Source organism: Aedes aegypti, chromosome 3 (assembly GCF_002204515.2).
Source record: "Aedes aegypti strain LVP_AGWG chromosome 3, AaegL5.0 Primary Assembly, whole genome shotgun sequence".
Taxonomy (NCBI): domain Eukaryota; kingdom Metazoa; phylum Arthropoda; class Insecta; order Diptera; family Culicidae; genus Aedes; species Aedes aegypti.
The window spans coordinates 192513714-192533708 of record NC_035109.1 but is presented as its reverse complement, the minus strand read 5'-3'; the positions used below and the strand labels follow the sequence as shown (position 1 = coordinate 192533708).

General features: G+C 36.2%; 1 protein-coding gene across 6 annotated transcripts in view; it reads left to right on the top strand.

The window, feature by feature from the left end:
- LOC5575043 (basement membrane-specific heparan sulfate proteoglycan core protein) overlaps positions 1-19995 on the top strand; it is a 422529-nt gene that overhangs the window by 341701 nt on the left and 60833 nt on the right. For 4 of the 6 annotated variants that reach the window (XM_021849439.1, XM_021849441.1, XM_021849443.1 and 1 more), the window contains 10 exons: positions 3610-3735; positions 4121-4192; positions 4408-4422; positions 14783-14916; positions 15045-15138; positions 16170-16553; positions 16623-17029; positions 17093-17377; positions 17438-18402; positions 18464-18581. In XM_021849439.1, the coding sequence (XP_021705131.1) occupies positions 3610-3735; positions 4121-4192; positions 4408-4422; positions 14783-14916; positions 15045-15138; positions 16170-16553; positions 16623-17029; positions 17093-17377; positions 17438-18402; positions 18464-18581 (2600 nt within the window). The remainder of the gene's footprint in view (positions 1-3609; positions 3736-4120; positions 4193-4407; positions 4423-14782; positions 14917-15044; positions 15139-16169; positions 16554-16622; positions 17030-17092; positions 17378-17437; positions 18403-18463; positions 18582-19995) is intronic. The other 2 variants (XM_021849438.1, XM_021849440.1) reach the window with 2 other exon arrangements.

The following is a 19995-nucleotide window of genomic DNA, read 5'->3' as shown; positions in this document are numbered from 1 at the left end:
AGCATCGCATATATCATCATAATCTCCACATGTGCAAATTACTTTTTTATTAAGTTATTTTTATTTTTTGAGAAATTTTTGCAATAGGAGAAATGATATTTCAAATACTACAACAGGAATTTTCAACTACCGTAAAATATATATACTTTTTATAAATTATATGTTGACACTTCTGCAATTCATGAGAATAACGCAAATTCTTTTATGAAAATCCTTAAAAGTTATGATACGACATTTTGCTGTATTTGTTTTTATTACTGCAGAGTGTTTTTACATACACAATATTGGTAATTTCATGATAATAAAAACAGTGATGAATGATCGAAACTCTATGTAAGTCATAGACTTTTTGTCGCTCTTGTGTCAGTGCTTGTGCTTCGTTCAAACAAGCTATTCCAAATCTGAAGAAAATTGGTTTTGTTAAGTTTTTCACCCGCTGGCAGACTCAAGTGGGCTGGTCACATAGTATGAATGCCTAAGAAAAAAGTGCTCTGTTGGAGATTGATGGCCTCATGAAACGTTGCAAATGTATGACCAAAAACCATCCCGAAGTTAATAGGCGCGTACGAAAGCCCTCAGTAGTTGATGAGATTTGGGGGAACATCGACGAAAATGGAGCTCTGGAATGTAGTCAGTGTGTAATTGACTTTCTATTCAAACAGTGAAAGCAACATACACAATGATATTTACAAAAAAAATTACAAATTTTAATAGTATTCTAAAATGTTGCCAAAAACGGAGGTGCCAAAAATGGAGCATGCCAAAAACGGAATTCTACTGTATTACAAAAATTATAGAAACGCATTTAAAGTAAGCAAGCCAAAATCCTGCCAACGGACAGAGTGTATGAAAAAATTTTCATGTTAACTAGTTTTATAAAGAGGGCTACTTTTGTTTTTCTATTTAACTAACGTTGCAATTAGAATATACTAGAATAAATTAATAATGCTAAAACCTGTACAAGAAATACTTGAATACTTTAATCAATTCAAGAATTTCGAAAAGTTTGAGAACGCTATACCATCAATACATCAGTAGTCGCTCACTAGTGTAAAAATGGATATTTCGTGTAAAAATGGAAACTTTTGCGTACGGATATTTTCGAGAAACATCAACAACTTTCGAATAATTCTTTATGTTGAAACCTCAAGACCTTGTGAGCGGCTATTGTATCAGTAGGTATTTTTGTGTGTTCCAATTACCGCTCAAGCAAAAAAAAAAACTAACAAAATGATGAAAAAAATTAGGAACCTTCTTTATTGCTGTTGTTGATATGCTTTGATCATAAAAAATATCAAGATAAATAACAAAATTCGAAATATGCATTTGTTAGTATGTTCGCCATGAAATCTTTTTACCGTGAGTGGAAACAGAACACTTAGTTGCAGTAACAAATGCAATCAAATAACTTTCTATGAAAGTTTCACAAATTCATTATATTTTGTCGTTGATTACTTATACTTAGAGCTATATTGTGACACAAAATATTATTGATCGATTCAATAATTATTTTATAACAAACATTTTAAATCATTCATTTGAATACGATTTATTCGTGCTATTTGGAATTTGAATCAAGGTGTTCGGAATATGATACAGAATGAACCCAGTGTTCTGCATTTGAATCAAAATGTTGTGCCATACTTTTACGTCAAGACAATACTAAAAAAGTGTAAATAAATCTGTTTATTAGTACCAGGGTTGGAAAAAATCTTAAAATTCACTCTACAGTAGCCAAGCAAAGCAAATCACAGTCAGCGAAGCCAGTGAAATTACCATATCTCTGCCGTAGGCAAAAAGCCTTGAAAATAGCAAAACACCCGTTGCTAAGGGCAACCCAAAATTACTGTAGAAGAATGTTCTATTTCCCGCACTTAGAGCCTTCACTGACACTAATAATGTCGAAAATTCATGCACCCAATATAGGCTACTTGATGAGATTCATGTTTTTGAACTACTGTACTGCCGTGAATCGCTAGTCAGTCCCTGGGAGAGAGGCACCGATACTACACACGAAATATGACACAAAGTTATTTCGAACTGCAAGAAAACTTCAGCTTGCCAACGACAATCAAGGCAGACTTGATGAAAATCGCTAGTTTTCTTTTGTTGTGTTCCTTCGATCGTTCTGGACAAACATGGAAAAAGGGCCAAAGTTTTCTATGCATTTAATTTTTGTTTTTGTTGGAAAAAGTAAAATTATGCGTAAAATTGCTATTGTGACATTACTTTTGAATAAGCAAGAAAAGCTTTTCAATCGATTTTTTGTCACATTTGGTAAAATGCAAAAATATGTCAATTACGCGCTTTTATCATGTTTGTCCGTTGTTTTAGATCTGGGCTCACAGTGACAGTTCGTGACAGCAGAATCTCGGCTCACTTTGACGTACATAAATTTCGTATCGGTTTCTCCCTCCCAGGTCAGTCCCATCTGCATTTTCGTCAGAATTGAGTTGAGTTCAGTTTTCAACATATCATCTAAGGCTCTTTCAGCTCCACTTATAAGATAGTATGATTTGCTCTGATAAATTAGGAAAAAACAGCAAGTCAGATTGTCCCATAATCAAAAGTAACCGCATATCAGTCCCACTACAGATTTTCACTCCGTGTAACACAAACATGAAACGTGTTTTGACTATCTTTATATTTTTCTCGATAAGATATGATAGTGAAAAGCAAATTGTGAAAGTTTAATGAAGGTTTGAACATGTTCCATTCCTCTGGAATTATTTTGAATATTCGTATGGAAAATGAATTTGGAAACTTCACAGCCCATTTTCTCAATGTCTACTTTTCACAGATGGGACTGACTTGCGATTCACGGCAGTGTAGTCAGAGAGCCACGTGACATTCTCGAAATTCAAGCCTACTACTATTACCATACCCACCACTGATTAGTACACCCACCAGCTAACAGTAGAACATTGCGATAAAACTAAAATTTACATAAATATCAGCTAATGTATGCCCACCAGGTGCATTTGAAGTCACTGTTGGCCACGGTGTACTATATTGAGAAGGTGATATGTTCCGATAACTGACAGCTACTTGACGACGTCATTCCTATTCATCTCGAATAAACTTTTGAAAAAAAAAATGATCTAGTGGTCCGGATGGTCAAACATGTGACAACCAAATTTGATGTTTCAGTAAAGAGCCTGCCTTGTTAATTTTTATGCTTATTATTACCGGTTATCAAAATTTGATGGTAAAAATTTCAAAATTCATACCATTTTTATATAAAATTCATCAAAGTCCATAGATAGGATTAAGGCAAACGAGTAACTGGAGGTGAGAAATTTCCATTCAGTGAAATTGTTACCACATCCTAGTAGGGTAGGTGGACCAGTATTTTTTTTTTTTTTTTGACTTCTCTGAATAACTATATATAACCCTAGCTGGAAAATACCGAAGCACCTACTTTATATATTATTATTTCATTAGATCAGAATCTCAGAAAACAAAAAAAAAAACTTCAAACGTATCAAAAATTTCATTCCGATGAAGCAATCCACGCCCAAAGAACAAACTGTTTTGCAGTGGATTTCAATTTTAATCACTTCGATTCCTCTTCTTTGTTCTTACCGTAATCAAAAACCAATCAAACAGATAGTGACAGATGCGATCGTAACATGTTCAGGTGTGAGAATGGTCCTTGTATTCCACAATCTCTCAGGTGCAACAGAGTAGTCGACTGCCCGTATGATACAAGCGATGAATTAGATTGTTTTGAGCGTAAGTTCCGATCGAAATGCAAGTTAACAGAAGAGTGCTTTTCGGGTGATCTAATTATCTAATCCTATGGAGCTGCCGGGCTGTGAGATTCAACCAACAACAGATCATTATTCATAAACAATTTTATTGGTTACATCAGCTGTCAACAAATGGCTAATGTAAATTAAATCTTACAGTTCAAAAAGTTTAAACTTGCATCAAATTTAATTGAATAATCAAAATTTATACTACATATAACATCGTGTGGAGTTCATTTCAATTTGATTTTATTTAATTAGACTCATGCTTTACTTATCGTATTTTAATCTCATTTCTAAAAAAAAACTTGTTGGAGTAGAATATTAAAAATAGTGTACAATAACTTTCTTCTTTTTTCATCATTTAGACACACCACCAAGCGAAGAGCACCGAAGGCTGGACCTGCGTACATATCCAGATGAACAGACCATTAAAGAAAGTAAGTATCTTTCTCATAGAATTCAAATTCCACGAGCAAACATTGGAACTTTTATAATTTGAAAAATATTGATTAAACTCTTATTATTACAAAAAAAAAACTAGCTAGAAATTCTAAAATTGATGCTTCTAACAGTATTAATGCACTTTACTCTAATCTAATATATTATTCCTTTCCCAATTACTTTCGTAACTAAACTAATAAACAAAAAACAGGACAGATAATTGAGGGTAAGTCAAATACCAATATCAAGCTGGGACATTGAAATGCATGCTTCTTCTTGTTCAACTGAAATATGTACCATTATGAAGAAATTTTCATTTAAAAAATCAATAAGACATAAGTTTTATCTTTGTCTTTTTCTTTGAACAACCAATGCATTGCACATACATTAAAAAAAACGGGGGCTCTGTCTAATCCTTCAATAACACTGCGGAACACGTTTTTGTCTCAAGCACCAAAATACCTCTATTTACTTAATTAAGGGTTGCTGATTCCATTGCCGTTTTCAAAAATATCACAGCACGTCTAGTTTTTGAGATATTGGCTGTTGAAAATGCAAAAATTGACTATTTTAGCCAACTTGCATGTAAGTTTGCCGGCTTGTAAAGCAATTTATTCGCCAAATTTGCCCCGGAATCTAAACTTTATGTGTACAGCAAAACTTATCAATAAAGTTCATAATACTTTCGATGCGGAAAAATTATTTTTTGATGATTTGCAAAAGTATTGCATTTTCCCATATAAGAGAAACGATGAATTTGGTATGGAGACAGTAAGCATGTTGAAAAAATCGGTTTAATCTCAATTTAAGATGATTATAGAACGAAGCCACACCTCAAATTTTCAAGAGCACAAGACTTGAGAATCAAAAAGCGCTCCGCGTTGAAAATTTATCCCAGTGATCAACACCAGGAAGCAAGCTATTTGATTGATTTTCAACGCAAACTGTTGTCAGATTCTCCAGTCTTGTGCACTTGAAAATTCAAAGTTTGGCTTCGTTTTATAATCACCTTAATCGTGCAATTTCAACCAAACTATGCCCAAATTGAAAGTTCAGGTCCTATTTTGCATGCTTGGTGGATGAGATCACAAAAAAAGTTTGATAAATTATACCTTAAATTGTATGTACACATCAATAAAACCAGTGTTTTTCACAACTTTGGCGACCTGTAGCTAAAAATTGTAACGTGCTGGAACATTTCTGAGAATGGCATCAGATTCGGCAACCCCAAAACTACGAGAGACACATAATTGGATCCTTGAGAAACGCAAAAGTGCCATTTTTGTTACGCTGTGTAATTCAACAGATATCATACTAATGATAGTAGAAACTTCAACTTAACTATGTTAATAATGCAATGAATTCTCCATTTACGCGAAACTTTGTGTTTTTTAAGGAGTTCGAGTTGTAGCAGAATATCCCAAGAACTTTTGAAAAAAGGGAATATTTCTGATGTATAATTCATTGAATTCCTGTTAAAAGTAAATAATTTTTTCTATATTTCGACATATTTTTGGTATATCTTAGTAATTATATATTTATTATCAAAGTATCAGCAAAATTGTGAGTTACCAATAAGAATCAGTACTTTTTTGCTGAGCTAATGTATCTGTTTCAAGTTTTGGTGCGTCAAAAAAATCTAAATGCTATTTCTTTACCTTTTGCCTCATTCTAACAATTATCCTCAAAATCAATTATCAATCCTCAAATAAATTGATTTAAAAAAAATCTTTGCGTTTATTGAGGGAATAGTAAAAAACAATTAAAAACCTTAACTTGTTCGCTCCTTTTCACCAGTCATAGAGGTACTATCCTATAATAATGAGTCTAATGGGAAATCAATGTAAACCACTATTATACGAGCAAAAGTTATCACTAAAACATGTTCCATTAGTAGTTCTTTTTTGAAAGATTTGGGGGCCTCTTTTTGTAAATCGGATAGATTCATGTGACTCGTCTGTTCTCACTATCGATCAAAGTAAGCATGCATACTTCAGAGGTCACCCGTCGACGCCCATAGTAATCCAATCACATCGAGTCATACATTTCTCCAGGCTTGCCGAAAAAATACGCAACTCAAAACAGTGACGCAATGAAAAATTGTTGCGTAATATTCGTTACGCAACGGATTTCAGTTGTGTAATGACTATTACCGCACAGTATGATTCAGTGCAGGAAAGTAGGCCGTTTCATGACAGACTGGCCTATTACGGTGAGAAATTGCAATAAAAGTATTACTGTAATTCTAAATATCGAAAAACTCGAGTGACAGAACCGTGTTGACAGGCCCAGATTTGGGGGGGTGCCAAGGGGGCAAATGCCCCGGCCCCCCGAGGAATCAAAATTAAGAACAAAAACATTTTGTAACACCTTACAATATTTTCTCTTTAGTCATTTGGACATATAATTCTAACGTAAATTAACTTTCCAATACTTGAGTATTTTTTTTTTCTTTGCCTAATCTCACAGTATGGTTTGGTCAATTATCATGCTTCAATTTATTACAAAAAATATGAATATTGGTGGGGCTGTTTGAGCACGTCAGGAGTTAATCATCAATGTTAGCTTCCTTTTCCCGATCAGCCTAGATAGCCGTGTAGTGTCGGTAGCGGTTGTTTCAATTGGCTAAGAATTAACACTACGGGCTGCCTGTTCCGGTGGTAAAAATGCACCTAACAGGTGACCCCTAATTCATGCGGCTTTAAGCTTACCGTACCTAAGAATGAATGGTTAGGGGGGTCTAAATAAAACCTAACCGCAAACGGAGCCTGTGGAGTACCTGGGCGCCCTCTACAGTATTATGCCCTTCCTGTGCTACCCGGAGCAATGGTGTAGGTGACCTTGTGTTTCTCCCAGATAATCTGCTGCCCTTCTTCAGTCTCAAGCCTGAGGCTAAATAAGGGTGGGATTATTAATACGTTGTAATTTAGTTTAAATTTTCACCTCTATGGTTTCGCATTATGCGTATTACACGGTGTAGTCTGTGCTTTTCGCCTTTGGCGACTTTTAAGAGATACCGATCTGGTTTTTTTCGCTGCTGGTCTTTTTCGTTCTGAGATTGCGAAAAGCTTAATCCTGCCTAGTTTGGGTAGTGGCTACGGTTAGGATATCTTAGTTAGACAAATCTTCAGCATAAAATATCAGCAACGATCAATCTATGTAGACTCATGCAAATGGTACAGTTCAAATGGCGCAAAACCCATACTTTTGTGTACTTTTATCTAGGTAACCTTGTGGACCCAGTTTTTGTTACTTTCATAAACATGAAATGGCAAACTCGCGTGCTATACCTCGTGCATGCGTCCTCGTAAATAGCGCTATCGTTGATACACTCAATTCTGAGTTAACAACCAGAGATGTATGTGCTGTCACAATTGATATTTCTGTTGGTGACCTCAATAGGAAATACGTCTTTCGTTGTGTGGTGTATTTACCACATGATGAACCATCCCCAATGGATGATTTCAAATGAGTTGTCGTTCACTGCCTATGAAAAGGCCTTCTGCTGATTTGTGGGTAGTGATGCTGATACTCATCACATCATCTGGATCAGCTCAGATATCAATTTGAGAAGCTCCAGTCTGATGGAATGCTTAAGTAGTTCAAATCTTGGATTACTTATTTTTGGGAATCGCCCAACCTTCATGGTATCTGCTAGAGAAGAAGTGTTAGACATAATGCTCTGCTTGAACAGAATCAGTCACGAGTTGACGAATTGGCATGTATCAGATGATGAATCATTATCTGATCATCGCTACATCTCTATATGAACATATACTCCACAAACTGGGAATTGGTTGTGACCAAGTTCTATGAATTCTCTCCGTCCATTGGAAATCCTAGTGATTTGGATGTTTTCACTTCCGGTGAATTGGGACACAATTGTCCTTGCTTCGAGTGAATTCCACAATTGCTTGTCACTTTGTTCCTCACAACTCCCTTCGCGGGACGAGTTGTCGTCTGGCTATTTGTAAAGGAATATGTCAGATAGTCAGGCTGCTTTTAAAGCTCTTGCATAGGCCAACTCAAGGTCTAAGCTTGTTATCGCACGTCGAACTAAATTTGAGGAACTGAATTCAGTAAACTCTGTAAAACTTATATGGGTCCTTGCTATTCTTCCATTGCTGGGAATGAATTGGCTTATGAATTAGCTCGCAATGGAGCATCGCATGACTTCATTTGCCCTCAGGCAGCTATTCCAATTTCGAAGTACTGGGTGAAGCTTCAGAAATTCTTGAGCGGCAACTCAGCACCAGCAATATTGGAATAATTTTGAGTCATGTCGTCAAAAAAAATTGTACATTACTGAGCCATCCCAAAGGTGGCTAAGTATTTAACGAATCTGTCAAAGCAGAATTGCAGTCTCTTGGTAACAACCTTGACTGGTCACTGCCGACTCAACTATCACATGGCAAATATTCAGTGTGTTGATACATTTGTGTGTGATAGTTGTGATTCCGATTATGGAACTTCTTATCACCTGATATGTAACTATCCAATCTTCGCGTAATTGCGATTCCAATTACTTGGTTAACACTTATCAAGTGAAACTGATTTCAGAAACCTGAATCTTCAGGACATTCTGTTATTCTTAACCCGCTGTGGTAATGAGCTATAGGCTCTCTTTACGTTCATGCGTTTTGCAGTGTCCTTTTTTGGGCGAACCCATTGTGGTATGGAGCTACATGCTCTCAATTCGCTTATGCGATTTTCCCTCTTCAAGGGACCCCACTCCTATTTCCTCCCATCTTTCCCTTCCCTTTCCTCTCGCATCGGGTAGATGATGAAATAGGCTCAAATATGGCGATGGCACAAATCTCCCAAATGGCGGGGAACGTGCCTCTGGAGCCGGCCTTCTGATACCTGATACCTGATGATTCAGTGCAGGAAAGTAGGCCGTTTCATGACAGACTGGCCTATTACGGTGAGAAATTGCAATAAAAGTATTACTGTAATTCTAAATATCGAAAAACTCGAGTGACAGAACCGTGTTGACAGGCCCAGATTTGGGGGGGTGCCAAGGGGGCAAATGCCCCGGCCCCCCGATGAAGGGGACCCCCCGAGGAATCAAAATTAAGAACAAAAACATTTTGTAACACCTTACAATATTTTCTCTTTAGTCATTTGGACATATAATTCTAACGTAAATTAACTTTCCAATACTTGAGTATTTTTTTTTTCTTTGCCTAATCTCACAGTATGGTTTGGTCAATTATCATGCTTCAATTTATTACAAAAAATCTTGAAGCGTAAGGGAAATTCTTATTTGTCTTCCGTAGTTGATGAAGTTTTCTTTGGCTTAGAGTAAAATTTGAATATAATTATTAGATTATACAGTACTACCATGAATAAAGTCCATGAAGATCGATTTTCATATAAAAATAGTCAAGTTAAGTGAACTGTATAACAGCTTCTAACGTGAACTACCTTTCATAAATAACTTGAAATTTGATTTATAGAAAATTAATATGATTATATTCAAGAGTTTGGAAGCTAATAAAAAAATATTATTTTGAGAAAAATTACAAAATTTTCAAATTTGAATATTTTTGAAAAGTGAACATTTAGCAGAAGGCATGTTTTCTGTTTGCAAAATATCAAAGTATCAAAATTTTGACGTTTTTCTAAAAATGGGTGGAGTTTAAGTACTTAGACATATTTGCATAGAATTTGATGATTTGTTTTCAAATCTAATTTGAAGCTACAGTTAACTCTCCCTTACTCGATATTCCGTATCTCGATATCGAGTTAGAGAACCATAGTAAAAGTTGGTATTCATGGCTACCTCGATGGTCCCTTGGATCGCAGATGCAGTGGTTTTGCGTTCTGTACCTAGATACCTCCCTATCTCGATGGTCCCTTCAATATCGAGTTAGGGGGAGTTTACTGTATTTTCAACATGCAGTTCAAATTTCAGGTCAATCGGCCTTGTGTACTTTATTTTTACTAGTAGGGGAAAAGCACTAATGTTCGACTTACAAGAAATCTGTGCCAAATTTCGGAATTTCATTCAAAGTAGGCCAAAATTGTATGAATGGGCCGAAAATTGGTGCTTTCCCCCTACTGTAAATACTTCATTTATTTTTTATTTTATTTTTTTCAGACAATGTGGCAACCAGAGAAAAACTGGAAACTTGTTCTGAATAGAATCGAAAGGAGATTTGGAAAAACGGCTTTGAAGATGTTAAGAGATTTTTAACTCCATACAAATTATATAGAAGCCAATCTCCTACGAATTATTATATTATTCCCTTTTGACGCAAAAATCACATCAAAACATTATTGGAAAGCTTAAAAAACAGTCGAATTTGTCAATGTATTGTATATAGCAAACAAACTAAAATGTCACTTACACTACTTTGAATTTGGGCCCCAAGGCAAAGAAATGTTTGGACCGACCATCTCCTTCAAAACTCAAATTCAATGCGTTCCCAGACAACCAGAAGTCGCATGAAAGTTCGCGTAATAACTCGTTTATTCATACAAATTGCATCAAACTCGCAAAACACATTGGATAAAACGTTCGAATTGATGAGTTTCCCCGCATAAAACGCTTTTGTTCATTCGTACATTTTGTTTCGTACCGTACACTCATACAAAGTAAGTCGAATCAATTCGTATCAGCTGTCAAATCCACATTTGTTATCATACGTTAAGTCGCATAAGATCACAGGTGAGTTCCGTATAATATTTATTCAATCACATTGTATGCTATTATTCATCACATAACACTGCGGAGCACGTTTTTGTCTCCAGCATCAAAAAACCTCTATTTACTTAATTAAGGGTTGCTGAATCCATTGCCGTTTACAGAAATATCATAGCACGTCTAGTTTTTGAGATATTGGTTGTTGAAAATGCAAAAATTGACTGTTTCAGCCAACTTGCATGCAAGTTTGCCAGCTTGTAAGGCAATTTAATTGCTTAATTTGCCACAAAATTCAAACGTTATGTGTATAACAATACTTATCATCAAAGTTTATAATATTTTTGAAACGGAAAAGTTATTTTTTGGTGGTTTAGAAAAGTATTGTATTTTGCCATATAAGAGAAACGAAGAATTTTGTATGGAGACTGCAAGCATGTTGAAAAATATCAGTTTAATCCAAATTTCATCGTGTAATTTCAACCAAAATATATCTAAACCGAAAGTTTAAGTCCTCTTTTGCATGCTTGGTGGATGAGATCACAAAAAAGTTTGATAAAATATACTTCATATTTAAGGTAAACATCAATAAAACCAATGTTTTATACAACTTTGGCGACCTGTAGCTAAAAATTGTGACGTGCTGGGAAATTGCTGATAACGGCATCAGATTCAGCAACCCCAAGTTTACTAGAGACACATATTTTGATCCTTGAGACACGCAAAAATGTCGTTTTTGTTGCGCTATGTAATATATGCACGTATATCGCCTTGTACGTAGAAGGCCTTTTCGCGACATCTTATAAGTGAAATTTGCACATGCAAAGCCTCCAGGTGATTTCATTATACGTACATTTTGGTTGTCTGGGTTAGTTTGTGGAATCCCAAAATGTGCTGAATTTTGTATAAAGGGGCCTCCTTTATGAGATCAGACCCAGGTCCCTCGAAACCCAAATCCGGCACTGCGTGACGAGCCTATTTTTGGGTCGACAGTGACTCCAATCGATTCATTTTACATATATAGATACATAGAATTACAGTAATACATTTTTACAATTTCTCATCCTAATAGGCCAGTCTGTCATGAAACGGCCTACTTTCCTGCACTGAATCATGCTGTGCGGTAATAGTCATTACACAACTGAAATCAGTTGCGTAACCAGGGTGTCCATCCATCCGGGAAATCCGGGAAAAGCGGGAAAAACCCGGGAATTACAAATTACCGGGAAAAATACGGGAAATACCCGGGAAATGGTAGACATACCGGGAACAAGCAGTAGAACATTTCACAAAGGGATGCACGACTGAGTTGCTAGAGTTAACTGTTTAACGGTTTCTGGCATATGTTTAGCCAAAAATATCGTAGGTTTCAAGGAGAGATCTTTAGCAGTTTTGTCACAATTGTTACCAATTCCTTGGGAAATGCTCTGTGAATTTCTGACTGAAAATATAAGGCACATCAAAGGAGTTATATGGAAAAATCATGGAGATCGTTGAAAAGTGTCCAGCTAGAAGAGTACTTGAAGATTCCTGGTAAGTATCTTGATGAGATGCTTAATAGATTTTTATTGAGATTCAAAGCATATTTTTGATGATATCTTTTCAAGAATCTTAAATGGCATCGAGGCGAAAATTGACCAGTAACTTGAAAGTTCTTTGGAAAACTACTGAAAAGAATTCTTACATTGCAAATAAGATTTTTAATAGATTCTATAAAAGAGTTTTGCGGTTGATCAAATTCCTAGTGATTGGAGAAAAACTGATCTAGAAGCTTCTGGGAAATTTCTTTGAAGATCTAAGTGGTTTACTAATGAAATTCTGGACACATTAATTAAGAAGAGCTTTTTGGCAGATTCTCGGAGGAAATGATACAGATTTTTGAAGAAGTCTTGTTTGTTTTATTAACTTGACTAATCCGTGATCTATGACAATGGTCTTGTAAATTCCCTGACGATATTTTGTATGGGTTTCTGCAGATTTACTGTGTATTTTTTATGCTATTATCAGCGTGTTGCTTGTTAATGAATTCATGGATAGCTTTTTGATGAATGGATAAATGGCAGGGTTCTCTAAGTATTCTTGGGTAGATTTTTGTTTATTCCTTGACGACATTCTTGGCAAACAATTTGATGGATTCCTGGAAAGATGCTTGTTTGATGTTATGTCATTATTTTTTTGCAAGCAAGCAGTAATTTTTTTTTTGTGAGATATCGTTTATGTCATAAAGATCCTTGGATTCAACGTGAGTTGCACCAGATCAAAAAATTCAAGCTTCAGACCATGTCTTACGCATAATTTCGAAGGCATTCTTAGAGGAGGATAGATTGATCATTATATTATTGATTTTTAAAAACAATGATCTAAATTTAAACACATTGAGCCCATTGCATTCGTATAATTCCAAAATTTCTATGAATTTCCTATTGGGTACAAACCATTCTCTATATTTTGGCCCTTGCAAATGTTTACTGCGGAAATCAAGGGTAAATTTATAAACTTCTGATAATTCATGAAAAAAAATCAAATGGTTTTTTTTATAACGTACTTAGATACAGTAATAAAAAAATGAACATTCATATAACAAAACAATAAAGTTGCAAATGTTTTGATTAGTTCTGTATTTGACTTTTAATAGCAAGCAGCTGGAGAATTTACAAAATCCTTCCAATGGTTGATGATTGGATTCAAGCTATCCTCTACTACTATGTTTAATTCAATATTCATGGAATTGCAATGGTGTTGCTAATATATTCCAACATTAGACAATTTATAGCTTAGAAATAAAATTATGTTCTGATGTTATCAATCTGCTTGAATTTTTGATCGATGAGAAAAAAATGTGTATTTGAAGACATTACTGTAAAATCCATAGTTTGAAAAAAAAATAAAACCCATGTATTACTAAATATTAATACTTTCTATTAAAAATGAAAAAAAAAAGAAGTCGCAGAACAATGATGCCATCAGATTTTAAACTTTTAGGCTTCCGGGAAAAATCCGGGAATGGTAAAACTGATTTTGAATGGACACCCTGCGTAACGAATATTACGCAACAATTTTTCATTGCGTCACTGTTTTTTGTTCAGTATTTTTTCGGAAAGTCTCGTTGGAGAAATGTACGACTCGTGCTGTAAAAATCATCATTATGCAACTTGTTGTGTAAATTACTACAGTCGACTCTCCACATCTCGATATTCTACATCTCGATATCCCTCCCTATATCGATGTTTTCTTGCGACCCTTCATTTTGCATATAATTTCCCTCTCCATATCTCGATATCCTCCTTATTTCGATATCTCTATATCTCGATGTGATTTTCATTCCCGATTTTCTCTCCATATGTCGATATACTGAATATCAAACGATATTAGATTTATTATTATTATATATTAGATTTTTGCGAATCTGGATAATGTAGAAATCCGGAATGAAATCTAATTGTTTATTATTTTTTCTTCCTTTTCTGACAACGGAGTGATTTTCAATCTAGTATTCATTCAAAATATGTTCCTTGTCTTAATCTCTCCCTATCTCGATGGTCCCTTCGATATTGAAATGTGGTTAATCGACTGTATTTCAAAACGTCATATGAAGTGGATCTTGAAGTTTGCTTGTTAAAATAGAGAGGGTAATGATTTATGATGGCAATGACTTCCCGTGCAGCCTTAAAAGCTGTACTTTCTATACTCTCTATCTAACACCACAAACCTCACTCGACTACTACATACATGAAAACTAACGTTCTAACATTTATGTTAAGATTTTTTTAGCCTCCAATCCAAATAATCATATTATTATAAAAAGCTTATTTCAATGTGGATTCTATAACTGTAATAATTTGTTCCAGCATATTCTAACGAAGACATTTTAGAGGTTCATCAAGAGGTGTTTTATCCATTGTGTATACGGTCACTACAATGTTTTCTTATCGATTTACAGGTCGTGAAGTGGTCTTCCAGTGTCGTGACGAAGGTCTCATTCGTGCCAAAGTCAGATGGACACGCGAAAACGGGATGCCCCTACCACCAGGATCGCGAGATTTGAACGGTCGATTGGAAATTCCCAACATTCGGGTAAGATACGCAAACTACCCATAACCGCAGGTTAGTCCCATGTTTGGTAAATTTCCTAACTCCATGGGTCAAATGTGCGTTTATGGGCTGTGAGCCAGATAAGTTTTACTAACAGATGTTCTTTATAGTATGACCACAAAGGAAACTACGTTTGTGAGGCAGTTGGATATCCGAAATCGACACCAGGCAGCAGTAAAACGGTTCGTTTGGAGGTGGAACGTTGTAAGTAATTCTGAACCTTTAACTAACCTTCACTTATGCTAACATATTCTGAAAAAAAAAACATATTCAATGCAGCGTGGAGGATCAAATATAGGAAAAATCGTAACAGTATTATTAAATATGGAACAGTACCACATATAGGGTTTGAATTTTTTGGATTAGGTAATGCTAAACTGCGATAATATTTTCAATGTCTCAGCAATAAAGATAATACATTACCATTTCCATGCTGCTGGTGACTGAAAATTTGGTTAGTATATTATTATTGATTTGAACTGAATAGTTTGCCTACAATTTTTAACTTACAATATGTGATTGATTTGAAAATAAAAAACCGGCTCAATGAAAGAAAGAAGACAGTTGGTCCAAAAACCTTAATTAAATACTCTTTAGTAAAGGAATATTAGCGTGCAGTGAACAACGTGATATTCGATTTGATAAAAAAAATCAAGCTCATACCTCTATGAGTCGATATCTGAAGCGACCATCGATTCAAAGTAATAATGGACCAGCAATGTATGGAAAGCTGATTGGGGAGACCATCATAGAACCATTAAATTTTGTTTTCAGTTTGGTTCCATGAGTCGATATCGAGTCATGGAACATTGAATCATGGAGGATTCACTGTAATAAATTAATAAGGTGAAGATAAACCGAAGCCAAACTTCAAATTTTCAAAAGCACAAATCTGGAGAATCGAATACTCATTTGAGCTGACAATTTAATCGATTGGTTACCACCAGCTAGTGACCAATCGATTAAGTTTTCAGCTCAAATGAGTGTTCGGTTCTCCAGATTTGTGCTTTTGAAAATTTGAAGTTTGGCTTCGATTCATCTTCACCTTAAGTAAAATTCACAAGATAACAAATCACAGAACGCATGTTTACGTCGCCAGTACGTCGATTGGTAGTGTGGATTCTTTGACTAATTCAATGAAATCAATATAAATGGCACTACCGCAACTATCCTATAACATTTTAAATGAAAAATATGAGACAACAAAAAATGATGATTTACAAACCCGATTTCAGACTCTCCTGCGCAACGTCCTCCTTCAGCATGTTCCGTCGCTCAGGCAACGTGTAGGAATGGTGACTGTATTGCAAAGTCTCAAATATGCGACGGAAACCACGACTGCCCGGACGGTTCGGACGAAACCGGATGCAGTACGTCACAACGCTGCCAACCAAACGAGTTCAAATGTCGTAACAGCAAATGCATTTTTAAAACGTGGCGCTGTGATGGCGAAACTGACTGTGAAGATGGCTCTGATGAGGAAAACTGTGCTACCTTACCTCCGGATGCCGCCTGTCGGTATGACGAGTTCCAGTGTAGAAGCGGTCAATGTATTCCGAAGTCGTTCCAATGTGATACTCACCCCGACTGTATCGATGGGTCGGACGAAGTAGGCTGCAGTAAGCATCGAACTTGAGTGTATTTTTTTTTATTTATTCTGGATTTTCATTACTTTGTACCTATTACAGTGAAACCATCGGTTATCCAACCACCTCCTCCATCTAAAAATATAATTGCTGGAGGAATTTTGAACATTACATGTCGCGCCACTGGTATTCCAATTCCGCTTATTGTGTGGCGTCTCAATTGGGGACACGTCCCTGAAAAGTGCCACTCCGTCAGTGATAATGGTTTTGGAGTACTCACTTGTAACGACATGCAGCAGATTGATTCTGGCGCTTATTCGTGCGAAATCATTAACTCAATGGGAACACATTTTGTATCACCTGATACCATTGTTACTGTTACGGGAAATGATACTGTTTGTCACTCAGGATTTTTCAACAGCAAGGCAAGGCACCCTACTGAGTGTATCAATTGCTTCTGTTTCGGAGTGTCTAATCAATGTCAGAGCGCAGATTTGTACACATACGCAGTAAGTGATTTGTTTTGTGATTTTATTCGAAATAGAAACAATTCCAATTGTTCTGTAATACAGCTTCACCCACCGGTCACCTCTCTCACCATTGTCGGCGTAGAAGGACCATGGACCGGACAACGTCAAATAACTGAAGGCGAATTCAGCAATCACGATTTGGCTGTTACGAGACATGGAGTACAATTGAGACTGGCGAACATTGTCCCTAGTAGACAAACCCCATACTATTCTCTACCCGTCGATTACAAGGGCAATCAACTTAAGTCGTACGGAGGTTCCATTAGATACACTGTAGAATTCGACGGAACTGGTAGTCGAAATACTGCTCCTGATATGATCATAAAAGTAGGATGAAACATGTAAATCATAGAATTTACACAAAATCTAACGACCATTACTTTTTAGGGAAACGGTTTCACTCTGCTATACAATCACAATGCTCCTTTCCATCCGGATGAAAGAAATCAAGTTACAGCTGCTTTCTTACCTGGAGTTTGGCGCAAAGAAGACGGTACCATGGCTAATCGAGGAGACCTTATGATGGTGCTGGCGAATGTTGAAAGTCTGCTAATAAAGATGCTGTACGTTGACGGAGTGGAACGAAATATTGAGTTACTAGACATTTCAATGGATTCAGCAGCGAACCAGAATCTTGGTCTGGGATCTGCAACATTAGTTGAAGAATGTAGATGTCCACCAGGATACAGAGGACTATCTTGCGAAAGTTGTGATTACGGATATGTTCGACAAAGCAGTGGTCCTTGGCTGGGGCGTTGCGTAGCTCAAGAGCAGGAATGTCGTCCTGGATACTATGGAGATCCAAACCGAGGAATTCCATGTCATCCGTGTCCATGCCCGATTAGTGGCGATAAGTCCAGAGCTAGAACATGTCAACTTGATAGCCGTAATAATGTAGTCTGCAACTGTGATCGAGGTTATGCCGGTGACAGATGCCAACAGTGTGCTCCAGGGTACGTCGGTAACCCAATGGACGAAGGCTGCTTCCCGGCACCGGTATCGCATTGTAATCCAGAAGGCACCCAACAATCATTATCTGATGGTCGATGTGTCTGCAAGAATGGTGTCACCGGACCCTACTGTGACCGCTGTATGGCAGATTATTTCTTCAAGCACGACAAAGGATGTGTTGAATGCTTCTGTATGGGAGTGTCGAGAACGTGTACCAGTACAAGCATGTACAGGGATACGATTCAAGAATCATTCTATGATGGCCATTCCAGTTTTTCACTCATATCAGACTACATGAATCCAGAAATTATTGAACAAAACATAGAGGCCTCTAGCCGCGAGATTGTGTATAGAAACTTCGGCAATAGCGATGACACATTCTACTGGAGACTTCCGTCAAAGTAATTTTCATTCAGTATTCATAAATTTGATATCTTTAGTAAACCATTTTTTATCAAACAGATTCCTGGGGAATAAACTAACGGCATATGGAGGCTTCCTGAACTACACGCTACGCTACATACCTCACTCATCAGGAGGAGCGTCGAGAAGCAGCTCGCCAGACGTTGTTCTCCACAGTGTAAGTATTTACATGGGATTGAACCGATCGGGTTCGTCGTTGCATTTGCATTAAGGTCTTTTGTTACAATATTAATCACAATTTACAGTGAAGCTTGAGAAATTGATACCAGTACTTGCTCTAGCGACAAATATTCTGCATTCAAACCAAATTTCATAATTTCAATGCCCATTTGTATCAAAATGCATGGAAATACCTACAGAGTGATTCAATTTTTATGCAAATTAGCTACATTATATATCCAAAATTCCTCTATAGAACACTACGTTCAGTTTGACTTGAAACGGTTCGAAAGTCTGTATTTTTCAAGAATTGTTGCAAGTTTAAACATATAGTTCAAACAGTATAATAAGAGATCTATTGACAACTAGTGGTCCCGGCAAACTTCGTCTTGCAATCAAGTAAGCTGTAGAAAAATAGCATGCAATCTCCCATACAAAATTACAGATTAGTTTTCTCCCCGTTTTCCGACTTATCCAGAAACTTTTCTCATTTATTTTCTTCACACGAACACTTCAGAACCCTAAATGAATACAACAATGGAAGAGATGTGCAAATCTGTTCACGCTTTCAGATGCCATTTTGTGACATACAAACACCAATCCCATTTTATTTATATAGAAGATTATGAACATCATTACGATGAATGAGGTGTTTTGAATAATACGATTGATGTATTAAGTTATACATACAGTCAACTCTCCATAACTCGATATTGAAGGGACCATCGAGTTAAGGAGGTATCGAGTTACAGAACACAAAACTAGTGCAAATGCGATCCTTGGGACCATCGAGGTAGCCACGAAAACCAACTTTTACTATGGCTCTCTAACTCGATATCGATAAACGGAATATCGAGTAAGGGAGAGTTAACTGTATTTTTTAATATAGGGGGAGATCCCCCAGTACCGGACACTTAAGCCACTAAATTCATAATTCGAAAAATATTAGTTTTATGTGCTCGTGTTATCCATTTATGATAAATATTATCATTTTATAGTGTACAAAAATAAATTTGAAAGTATAAATATTAATTTAGCCATTGAATTTTGACGAAGTATTTTAGTACCAAATTGATCAATCTTGAAAGGTGGCACCCAATACCGGACTCGATCTGGAAATGCTTCGAATTATGTAAATTTGAAAATTATTGAATGTGTTTACTATATGAATGGTATATAATTGCCAATTCAATGCATTTGCAACATTTACAAGAACAATTTGAGTTTTTCTTAGTTTGCAAGATGTTCATCAAAAACCTCTTTCATATATAATGAAAAATAGCACATTTTACGATGTTGTTCTGAATGTTCATTCTTCTTAATTTTATTGCATGTTTGATACCATGACCGACGGAATCCATGAAAAATTAAAGTATTTTGAGACACTGGTGCAATAATTATAAAGATATCAT